The sequence below is a fragment of the Acanthaster planci genome, linkage group LG04 (genome assembly GCF_054643075.1).
Source record: "Acanthaster planci isolate LZ-2023a linkage group LG04, COTS_SCS, whole genome shotgun sequence".
NCBI lineage: Eukaryota > Metazoa > Echinodermata > Asteroidea > Valvatida > Acanthasteridae > Acanthaster > Acanthaster planci.
The window spans coordinates 20,819,757-20,831,771 of record NC_141780.1 but is presented as its reverse complement, the minus strand read 5'-3'; the positions used below and the strand labels follow the sequence as shown (position 1 = coordinate 20,831,771).

The following is a 12,015-nucleotide window of genomic DNA, read 5'->3' as shown; positions in this document are numbered from 1 at the left end:
CATGCTTAGACTTGCTCTGCCTACTGTCCAAAATACTTAAGTTTTTACCAGCCTCTCTTAGGATTTTAGATCCCTCACTCATGCTAAGTTCAGATACAGACCTTATCCAACTTTGGGGAAGAGGTTGGTTCAGCTAGTTGACCAAGGTATTCAATTTACTTGGGAAAATGTTCAGAAGATGGTGGAGCCATCTACAGTGAAGCCCAAGGTTTGCAGATTTCATCAGTTGGCTCCAAAGAAGAGTTTCCAATACAATTTGGAAATAGATAATAGAAAAACAAGGGTTTGAGAATTCAGCTTTTTAGCTAATTTCAGCTTTTTTTGTTTAGATGTTGAACCTGAATTTCAGCGTTAATGTTCACCTAGTCTGTACAAAAGTATGGGAACTTTTTATGTATCAGCTTTTTGCTCGCTGTCGTCAGCTTTAATTTTAAGTGACCACTCACACCCCTTAAAAATCGAGATGTGTTGGTTTTGTATTGTGCCTTCATTTTGAAAACACCACTAAGCAGACTATGCAGAACAGCATCTTTAGATTCATTTCTTAGGTTCAGTTGACAGTCCAAGGACCTCTCTGGCAATTTTGGACAAAGGTCAAACCACTTGTCCTCTTACCCTTTCAGAGAGGAAGTCAACAAAGATACTCTCCCTCACCAGCAGGACCTGTACAAGATCTTTGGCCGAAAGCAAGCCAACTACTTCCTACGGCCGAGAATCGAGCCCGAGCAGAAGAAGGTGGTGCCAGTGCCCCAGTCCCTCCGCAAACAGGGAGGTAAAAAAGAAATTGTTCGCTTTGTTCACATGTATTGTTCGGGTTTTTTAATTTACACGGTCAGCTTTGCCATTGTGACACTTGGATTTTTGTGTAATTTAATTCCACATTTGAAACCCAGCCTAACGAATGAGTTGCATGTTGCAAGAGCTACTTTTGAGTTAAAGGCATTGAACCACTTGCTGCCAGGTGGAATTTGAAGTTGCATGATATGAAACCGGGAGATTTTCCATTTTCAAAATTCTTCAAAAAATCATGACTTCATTTACTGGATGTTTACTCCCACACGAATGGTGGCTACTCTCATCCGGGCATCAACATTTATTGATGCCCGAGTATTTCAGCCAGGCCTGCCGCCTGGTAGAACAAGCCCAGATTTTGCAGTGTTACATAAGTTTCTTTTGTTCCCGAAACTGACACAGTGGGCAGCTGGCGTCTTTTCAATAGGGGCCAGATTAGCGTGCAGCGGTATTGTATCGCTCATCATTGGAGCACTGGAGTGCTGGAGTGCTTTTGTCCCCGGTGGTAATCTGCTCGCACTGAATGCCACAAACAATGGTATAATCTTTCAAAACAATGACGGATTTCCTCCTTTATTGACAACTGGAAATATGTTAGCAATTCCTAGCAGCTTGGCCTTTTGTTCTGAGTACGGTCTTTTGTTATAAAGCCTAGCGCTTTTGTCAGGTTTCGGGCTCCCCGGTTTCGTGTATAAAGCCTAGGTCCCTGAAACTGGGCTCCCCAGCAGGAAGTGGTTAAAGGAATATGTAAATCTATAGGAGCCCTCATCATTTTCTATTCACATAATATTCATTTTCCTCAGCCTACCAAACTGAGTGAAATTTCATATGAAAGAGCTCAATTTGCTCTTTCAAAACCAAGCTAAACAGAATGACTGAAAAATGCCCTTAAGACTCATTTTGCAGGATCCAGTCAAATTTGCCAGAAAGCTGTGTGGAGGTTAGTGACCCATAGGGCAGCACCTTTTGAACATCTGCAAACATCTAACTTTTTTCTAACATTTGAACATTTTGCTCCATCGCTAAGTCTGCTTTCTCATCCTCTCCCCCCCCCCAGGTCGTGCTGGGGTCAGTGCCCTCTGGGGTACCCTGAGGGACCAATCCACTGTCAAGCTGCAGAAAGCGGACTCCAAGATCCCGCAGGAGCTGAAGGCTGCCTATGGGGCCTTCGTCAGGGAGTGTCTGACCAATAACAAGACGGTGGCCAAGCGCAGCTTTTACAGCGAAGAAGGGGTGAGATTTGTCAATTTAAAGGCATATAATTGAGTCTCCTGTTGGCAAATTTGTAAAGTAAGCAAAGCTTTTTGCTAAAAGCTCATTTTGGCCGCCCTTTCTGTAGTGTTATGCTAAATACAGGGGGTTTTTTTCACACCATTTTTTCAGGTTTATAGTTTGTACATGTAAATATTCACCCTCTGGTGACAGTGGCAAGTGATCACTGGAGTCCTGTTTAATCCATGCTGTCTGGAAAAAAATTTCTCCGAAGCCTTCTGCTGCCAAATTATTTATGAAAACTCCATTTTCGACCAGGAACAACTCTTTGTAGACTTTGGTTTTGTACCCTAAATGTTGTTCTGATTACGACATTCATTTCTACTGAAATTGTCAGAAAGGCACGATAATACCGCAGCTGAATTTATCGAGGACAATTAGTTCCATGCATTTCATTGTGCAAACCCTCCACCGTTTGTCTATTTACATGTAAGCCCTCAAACAATTACTTTGGCTCATTTTAAAGTTTTCACCCCACAGTTGATGAGAAAGATACTGGTAGGTATGGTTTCATGTGACTGATATCTTTTATTTCATGTATGTTGTCTTCTGCCAACAGAGGGCGCTGTGTAGTTTTGCTGACAATGAACGGTACATTCTTGCAATAGGTAGCTCTCTGAAAGACACTTACAAAATATGAAACGGAAAACACAAATTTAATAAAGCACATTGTTGTACTTCACAATTTGAAAACTCAAATTTAAAGTTTAGCACTGTCATTGGGTCAAGATGTTAACAACTTGTCCCCTAAAGTTTTGTTCCCTTGCAGTTTCCAGTGCAGAGTGAATGAATTTTAAGATTTTCAATGTTTCGTTGCTCTGTATATGAAACTATTTCAAAGGCTAAATTCGTTCCATGTATTATACTGATGACTTCTTTTATTGAAAGCAGCAGGGTATCAGAATTTACCATAATACTTAAAGTGTTTGTCCACATAGCCTTTGATTTACGAGCCTACTTGGGCATACTGCAAAGCTAGAACGTCAGTTCTCAAATACCACTCTTTACTCAATGATATCTCCAGGTTTTTATCATTTTATACTCCATGATGAATGAAATGAATTGAATTGTGTTGTCCATTTCTCAGGGTTTCCGAGAATTGTCGAAACTCTTCTCATCACTGTAACTGTCTGTTTTTCTCTCCTCCTGTCCCATCAGGTTCCCGATGGTGAGCGGCTTCAAGATGGCAGCTATCACCAGCGGGTCAAGGATGTCCAGAAGAAAGTGGAGCTGATGTATCGTGCAGCGATGACCAACGAAGACAAGGCTACAGTGCTGCTCTTTAACAACCCCATACCGGACTTCAACAACTTGAAGGGGACAGAGGGGCCGTTGCGATACCACCCGTCCTGGATTGACGAGGTTCGTTGAAATGGGAGATGTTATCTGTATGCTGAGTGTACCAGGCCACTGTACACAACAAGGATCTCATTCCTGTATGAAGTGAATTAATCAAGTATTCCCGACATCATCATTGGTACCATCAGCTGACTTGAGGCAGTCAATCAAAGACGACGACTCCTTATCTATCCTGAGTTTCCCACCGGATCTCCTGTGTGTTAGGAGTGATTGCCTTATGGATGAGGCGGGCTGTATGAAATGTTGATGCTATGCCTGCAGAACAGAGAGCACTGTGTTATCTTCGTGCAGAGCTCACACACCATGGCCGTACACTTCTACACATAAATTTGTAGGGGAGTTTTCTTCTGAGTGTGCACAAATGTCATCACATAAGTGCATGGTTGTGAGGTCATTTCTAGGTCTTGTTATGTCTGTACTTTTGACAAACATTACCCCTCAAAGAGCCGGGGGATGGCAGAATCTGCCCCCCCCCCCGTTGATTTTTGCTTATAGAATCTCCGGGATTAATTTCTGCCGGCTGATACTTTATGACAATTTTTTCCAATGTATTGGCCTCATTTTGACCCCAATTTATGAAAATTGGACGTGCCGTTTCTCTCGGTGAAGAATTTTAGGAGGCAGGGTGAAGTATGATGTGAAATTTACTATTGACTTTGTACACAGAAGTACATTGTACAAAGGGCAGTGGTTTCCTTTCGTCAGGAAGTCTCTTGCTTTGGGGAAGGTCTATTAATTGTATAATTAACTTATACCAATTATTGTATACAGCTCATAGCATCTCTAGTTTCATTTCCAATGAATATACAATCCATACAGCATCTTTGATGTGAAAAATACAATAAAATCACCTGACAATCGAAAGAAGATGGTAAAAATTTGTATCATGAATAATTAATGAGTCAAAATTATGCAAAAACTTACTTAATTTACATATAATTTCACACAGATGATTAGTATGTATGCCTCTATGACACTGCCAAATTTCATTAAAATACATCATCGTATGGCCGAGATCTGAGGGGGCAGATTCTGCCTCCCCCCCGGCTGTGACAAGGCCAAAAAAAGGGCTCTTTGAGGGTTAAGAAGTTTCGTACTTGGTCCATTTTACAAGCATGTCTACTATCATCTTCAGAAACCTCACTTCAGTGAGGACTTTCTTTCTCAGTCAGTTGAAATGATCGATCATTTTCTGTACGTTTAACATCCAGGGTAGTGACGAAGAGGAGCCAAGTTACAAGAAGTGGCTGAGGGAGATGCCCTCCCCACATCTCCAACTCCCCCCGCTGGAGGACCTACCGCCCACCCCGGCCAAACAGCAGCGGCCCAGCAGAAACCCCCAAGACCAGCAAGATACGGACTGCTACGACGCCAATGACAATGACGATGACTCGATGAGCTGGGATTCGCTTCCTGACCTCCCCGACGAGGAGCAGCCCCCGGCCGCTAAGGACAAGAAGCCCCAGAAGCTCTCGTTCCTAACGGAGGCAGCTGCCACCGTGCCTGGTCAGTTCCGCAAACGCTGGGAGGACAAGAGGGATGCCACCGGTCGGTTCATCCCTGGGAAGGAAGTGATGGCTAGGGCCTCCCTAGAAGACAACGGAGGTGGTGATGGGACAACAACAAAGACAAAGCTAGGTAAGGTGATTTGGGGGCTTCTTCATCATTAACTAGGTATTCTTAAGTCATTACCTCGGGATTCAGGGCCAATATAAGGACCCCGAACCCCCTGCCCAAAAAATTCAGTTTAGGTTTTACATTCCTGCTCATCTTAAAGTTATTTTTTTTCCAGGAAAGGAGAGAAGTTTTAGACATTTGTAACAGCTTTTTTCCTCTAGATAATATTGTCGAAATATTCCCAAAGGTAAATGCGTCTCCCGAATTTTAAACTTGGAGTCCAGATTTTAAAGCATGGTGGTAAGTTTTTAAACATGATGTGAGACCAGCAGAACTTGGTGGGTTACCAGGCTACTTCCGTAGGTTATGGTTTGCAAGTCTTTTCAGTGAACATTCATTTTGTCAGTATAGCTCTTAATAACTTTTGGTCATCTGCCACCATATTTGTTTTGGAAATGCCTGTATGTTTTACACCGTTCAACGTATTGGAAAATTTGCCTATACCTTTCCCTGAACTACATAACTATTTATAGGTATGATGTCAGCTGTTGTTAATACAGTGTTTCACTCCTTGTTTGGTTCAACAGCACCAGGTCTGAGCATGGTCCGTTCCAGCACAGCGCCTCCCCTGTCCTCCTCCCTTGCATCTCAATCCAGCAGTGGGCAACGCAAGATCCAGACGGCCCGCAAGGAATGGCAGCCCCTCAGCTTGACGGCCTTGGAGGACTACAAGCCAGCCGTCCACCTACTGGGCCAGGGCGACTTTGCCCAGGGCCAGGAGTTCATGTGGAAGCCCATCGTGGCCAGTGCTGCCGGCAAACCGTGATGCTTTGCTGGCGACATTGGCCTCGGCGGCCACTGGAGGTTGAAAACACTGAACCCTGGGTGACTCGTGGTTTCTGTTGCACTTTTTACTGCAAAAAAAAAAAGGATTGATGGTCCTGCTCCAGTTGGCCAGTGGTGTACAATTGTTACCCCCGTTCACTGGGCCATGAGCCTAGTTTTCTGCAGCAACAATCTGTGCTCTCCCCTTATAGGTATTACTGTTTATATTCATTGGTTGTAAGAGGCACTCCCCCTTTAAGTGCCTTAACCAAACAACACACTTCCTATGGTACGTATGGGGGTTGAGCCCACACACCATTGTATGAGAGTTAATCATCAGGAACACTTGACAGTGGTGCTCATCAGGCTAAGGATTTGTGACTATTTGTATTAGTATTTCCCACTGCCATATATGAATCTCCAGTTTTTTGAGTGCACAGCCAATGGGAATCTTTTGATTGTTCATCAATGTGAGTCAGAAGTTTGCCCAAAATGTGTCATTAAACGAGGACGGCATGTCCAAATTGTATCCAGCGGTGTCCAAACAACTTCCTACAGGCTTTGGCCAGAAAGAAAGATGGAGCAACATGTAACAGGGATTCCCCAAGCCCGGGGGGGATTACCATTAAGGCCATGAAAGTGCTTTGAAATTAAAGCATAAACGTGTATATGTGTAGCATTCCATTCTGTCCTGAACAATTCTGAAAACAAAAATCTGTGACTGTTGTAGTCACATAAGTGCATTCAAATTAAAGTAAGGGATATTTATAGATGCCGAGTTTCCATTACATCCTTAAGCTAAGCTGTCCTAACAAGGAAAGACTGCTGAAGTTTGGAGAGTGCCTTTTAAAAAGTATCTGGCATTAATGCCGTGATTCGTGGGTTGTATCTGAATGAATATTTTTGTCAGTAACTGGCTAGTTATAGCAGCATTCCACTGGCAAAACAGCAACAGCCACTGCCAACATTGCCAAATTTAGACACTGCTGGAAAAGGTTCACTGTCTGGCTTCAGAGAAGGTGCGTGAAGGCTCGCGTAGCCGAAATATGAAACGATTGTGTGACACAGTCTGAACTCTAGCCAAGGTTTGAAAGAATTGCTCAAGTGTTTTGGGGTTAGGGATGAGTTTGTGTGCCTAAAAATACATTGTTCTGAAGCACAGTTCATGTCATATCTTGTGTTTGCGGATTTTTTCAGTAACACCGTTTTTGAAAGTTATAGGTATCTTTCAATTCATTTGAAGTGAACAAAAATTATTTTCTGCAGTTTTTATGATTGATTCCATCCAAACAAGTACAATTTTATTTACCATTTGTATATAGCCTTATTTAAAAACTGAGTTTGACAAAATATTTGCTCGTAATTTAAAGTAAAAATTACGAAATGATTTTGTTTAAATTTAAATGTGTTTGCATTTTGCATCCGTCCATTGCATCTTGTTAAATGAATTGTAATATCCTTTTTTATTTTAAAGATTATGTAAAAATAAGTCTGTGGGTGCTACTCATTGTCAAATTCTATTTTCTCAGTGTAAACTATCTCTTTTTGCTGAAAAAAATAAACAGTGTTTTTTATTAAAAGTGTTCTTTACTTTGTGTATGTTTTCTTAGTACTTGAATATAAACATTCCATTTCCATATTTACCTCAATCAGTTTTTCCATCGTATTTGCATTATTTACTGCAATCACTATTTTAGATGTAACTACAATAATGAATACAAGACTCATAAGCCATACACCGAATATTACAGCACAAATAAGAACTCCTTAAAGCCTCTGTTTGGAAACTATCCCCTGTAAAAAGGCGGAATCATTGGACACCAGCCCATTGCAGACATTTGTTGGACAATTCATTGGGGGCAATTAACTTTCATGTAATTCAATTTCACATTATTTTGGTCTCGTATAAATGAACTCGAGTTGGAAGTTGGCCATGGCAATTTTAATTTCAACATGCAAAGAGCTTTAAAGGTTTACGGTTTGTTTTTTGTTGACAAATATTATTGCGTTTTAATCCCTGCATCTAAGGGGGAAATGGAACTCTGATTTGATCATCTGTCATCAAGACCTTCCCTTTTTAAAAATGAAACAAATCCTCTGTCGGCTTCAACTGCCCAGCATCCAGAGACGATTGCTCACCACAACCTGACTATTCCTTCAAGAGGCGCTTGAGCAGATTCTCTAGTTTCTTTTTACGCAGCTGCTGCCCGCCCTCTACGGCTCCTTCCTGTTCGCCTGCAAGCTGCCTCTTGCCAGCCGGCTTCATTTCTGCAGAGGGAAAGAGTCACTTTGGATCGTTGGGTTCGGCAATAAAACAGACTTCAGTTTCATAAAAGCCAACAAAAATGATGAAAACTACAGAATGCATCTGGCTTGTTTACTTGAAAAAAGAAATTTTTTGCCTCCTTTCCTTAAAACAATGTCCTGCAAAAGTCCTTGATGTGACTAGTTAAGCGTGTGAATGCCGAAAGTGGCGCTGAGGAGGCAAAGCATTAAATTATCGTGGGAAGAAGAAGGGCTTCTGACGCAGCTGTAGCCCATCTTCACACGAAACACATTGGACCAGAGATCGCCACATTAGACTGTGGCAATTCCCTTCTGCATGGTTAATCAGAGTCTTTGCCAATTTGCAGATCCAGTATAGAAAGCTGAAAGTGTCACAAAAATGATAGCAAATACTTGTATTCAGCATTCCCTACGTTTTGAGAAGTTGGCGAGATAGTGTTCTCTCTGTAAACTTGTTAAACCGTAACCCAAAATTCCTAACAGATCCATAGTTGTCATTTATCACATACAAAATGTCATAAGAGAAGATTTTAAACTTAATACAAAAAAACCGTAGAGTGCAAAAAAAAAAAACAACGTGAGTGGCAGTAGGTATTATTTGGGGCATGGAAATATTCGCCCAAATACACCGAACTCTTGCCTTTGACGCAGTCGCGTCCGCCCCAACCATCGTCACACCGACACGCCCAGCCGTTGTTGCCCTGAGAGCAGTAGCCGTGGTTGTTGCAATTGTTAGAGACGATCATGAGACGGAGGCAGGAGCTGGAACGCGTGCTGAGTTTGTCTGTCTCGGACCCTGAACGCAGATGAAGTGGGTGATAGTTTGAATCAGTCATTGAACAACAGGGAATTTGTTATTCATAGAATCAGCATAATGCTTACTTGTTCCCACCTTTGTTTTTACAACAGTCCTAAGCCTATCGACAAAACAGCTGTTTTTAACCGATAAATTTTATTCCTGGTGACAACTTTCTAAAACTAAAATGGCCTCGGAAGACAGAAGAACCCAATGTATACACTTTTTTCAACATTGTTCTCATCTTGTACTTTGTACGCAAAATTGGATTTTCCCCTCTCGCAAATAGTAACTTAGGTGGGGAATTTTTTGTCAGCAATACCAATATAAGGGATAAGTCCCCTTAATTACGGGGCAGATAAAGTCAGCAAATCAGTTTTTGACCTGCAGTCCCGTTTTTCGTGTCCAGTGATTTTTTTGTCTATTGACGCCAGAGGAATATGATTTCAGTACACCCACAAATTATTTCCTTCTCCCTTTTAAACAGATCATCAGAGAATGTTTATTTAACTCATGTATAATAAGGCATTCGTGAAGCGCTTTCGTATAGTGACAGTGTTTGAACTCTCATATCGGTGTTAATGTTAAAGGCTTCATTTATAACGAGAAATTATCCAAATTTTCGTTTTCTCACATGTCCTGGTTTTGTGTTATTTCTATTTTATTTTTCTGTCAAAAGAAATGTATTTAATGTTTTTTGGCCAAAAATAACTTCATTATTTTACTACATCAGTGACTCTGTATAGAAAATACTAATTACAACATATCAGAATGAGAAGTTCAAGTAAAATGTTATGTCATGCATGATGCATGTTTTACCTTGAGTTAGGGCGATGCATAGCGCCAATGCTATGGTGGAGATCGCAAGGGTTTTCATCGTCAGCTGTTCGTTTATCTGTCAAAATATAAAATGATTTGATGAGGACACTACGAAAGTGGTTTTGGTTTGTCAAAAATTAAGCTGTGAAACTGAGCAGTAATTCTGCAATAACAGGGATCAAGAGACATCGCATTTAATTTTTTAATTTTTTTTTTACTTATGCTAGACCACGCCCACGACAGCAAACTGAACTTCCCTTCAATCTGTTACCTGGCTTGAGAAAAATTACTAAAATGAGCACATGGGCAAAATGCAATCAAGGAAGTTTCCCAGAATTATTTCTTCCCGAAAAAAAAAACAATGCAGTACATGCGATCACTTGAAACGGATATTTAAAATACTGAAAAACTTTCTCTACAATATCAGGTCGAAAATGTAGTGTCTTGAGTTTGCTATTCTTACCTTGCCTGGCAAAATGCGGCTGCTTACTCCTCACAACCACTCTGCGGCTTCTGGCGTCTGACGACAAAGTTTGTGGAGCTCTTGGGCTGTATTCCCCCCGGCATAAGTTACTAACAGCAACGAGGGCCTTCCCATGGTGCTTGATGCACTCATGACAAATATTAGTACACGGCAAGGGGCAAAAAATGTTGTCACCGGTGTGATTCTTAACAAAGGCATCCGTTTCTTGGGTGACACTCCAATATTGACTGAAAAGGAAGATTCGAGCCGCTGCTGTGAAAGTGTCGGGCGGGAAGTCATTTAAAGATGTACATCTGGGAAGCCGATAACTCCTCTTGGCCCCGAAGGACGTCCTGAACAAACAGACTGGGCTGGAAGAAATCTCAGGGCAAATTTGCCCATCCCAAATATTCAAAGGTCTGAAAGACAACGGTACACGGCCCCTCCCTCGCTCCTGAGGCCTCTGCTCCTGGTACCCCCCCCCAGGATTTGGTGTGGACAAAACAGTGCTGTAAACTTTGAAATTATGTCCGCAGTTGACTACCTATTCAGACGATAAGACCGGCACAGCACGGTGAAACATGCATGGAACCTTAAGTTTAATCCCCCAGAAGAGGAATCTTGACCTCCTCGTCAAGATCCCTGGAGGATGTGTCAGGAGGAAACTAACCAAGTATCAAGTAAGTAGAGGAGGGTGCTATCTGGTGTAAACTATACACAGAACCTGGCCAAAGAATGGAATGTTTTAGTTTCTGCTTTAAATTCTGGCTGTTTAATCTTCTTTAAAAGGACACCAAAGCTAACTTGTTTTTCAAAAGAATAACCTGTCTAAACATTGGAGCAGAACAAGAGATATTCAAACAGCGAAAACTGCAACGGGACATCTAATTTTCGAGTCGGGGGTAGGGGACAAAGTGGGAATTTTTGTCTAAAACGGACGTCGCCTTTTTTCGTCCATGAAATAAATTTCCAGATACGTAGGTGATATCGGCGTTTCGAAAGTTTGGCAGATTCGATTGAAAAAGTAGCCAGATACGTCATTAGATGGAAGACGAACATTCTTGCGAAATGACCATGCTCCGGACATCTCTGTGAAATTATGAGTTTGCTATACATGATTAACAGTCACCTTTAATTAAATGCTCAAATAAAGTCAGTATGGAGGGCCAGAATGGAAATAGTGGGTTCCTTTGTCTTGGAATTATGTGGGCGAAACAATTTTTTTATATCGAAAATTACGGAGTGAACACCATACTTTCTTCTACCCCTCTGTAACGTCCATTATCACAGGGAAGGTCCTCAGACACTCAGATTAAAATGATTTGTCTTCATTGCATTAAAGCCACATCAGTGTGGTCTAGACGTTTGGGAGTCGGGATTAGGCAGTCCGTAAAGCTCGGTTCTGGACTGTAAAAGGCAGTGCTACCCCTCCTTCCTCCATGATATGACAGAACACTTTTTGTTGAAATATCTACCAGTGATGATTTACTGCAAGGTGACAGAAAACGGAAGAGACTTTATGTGTGTGCTTTGATACTGAACTGGATATAATGATCAATTTCATTCAGATAAGTTGCAGTGGCGCAGCCAGGCTCCCCTCCAAGAGGGAGCACTTGAAGAATTCCCATCTTGTTGCGCCGCATCTTGATGTAGTACCTAGGCCTATAGACATCGCCAATATGTAATTCAGTTGATATTTTTCACAGATTTTTCGATTTTCACGATGACTGTCCGTCGTGGTCCAAACCAATCTCCCCCTTATAATGATGAACGCGCAACTAATACA

The 12,015-nt window shown here is 41.7% G+C and overlaps 2 protein-coding genes across 7 annotated transcripts in view; one reads left to right on the top strand and one right to left on the bottom strand.

Moving 5' to 3' along the window:
• The window catches only part of LOC110983392 (uncharacterized), an 80,633-nt gene extending 73,188 nt beyond the window's left edge, over positions 1-7,445 (top strand). For all 6 annotated transcript variants that reach the window (XM_087135353.1, XM_087135351.1, XM_087135352.1 and 3 more), the window contains 5 exons: positions 624-772; positions 1,850-2,025; positions 3,223-3,426; positions 4,635-5,061; positions 5,628-7,445. In XM_087135353.1, coding sequence (XP_086991479.1) covers positions 624-772; positions 1,850-2,025; positions 3,223-3,426; positions 4,635-5,061; positions 5,628-5,866 — 1,195 coding nt within the window. In that variant the 3' untranslated portion in view covers positions 5,867-7,445. The remainder of the gene's footprint in view (positions 1-623; positions 773-1,849; positions 2,026-3,222; positions 3,427-4,634; positions 5,062-5,627) is intronic.
• A 150-nt stretch (positions 7,446-7,595) lies between these two features.
• On the bottom strand, positions 7,596-10,321 carry LOC147799476 (uncharacterized). Its single transcript, XM_087135357.1, has 4 exons — positions 10,230-10,321; positions 9,767-9,842; positions 8,792-8,947; positions 7,596-8,133 (listed from the first exon to the last, which is right to left on the bottom strand). Exons 2-4 carry the CDS (start codon positions 9,822-9,824, stop codon positions 8,015-8,017), a joined length of 333 nt encoding a protein of 110 aa, XP_086991483.1. The 5' UTR covers positions 9,825-9,842; positions 10,230-10,321; the 3' UTR covers positions 7,596-8,014.
• Between the last annotated feature and the right edge of the window lie 1,694 nt (positions 10,322-12,015).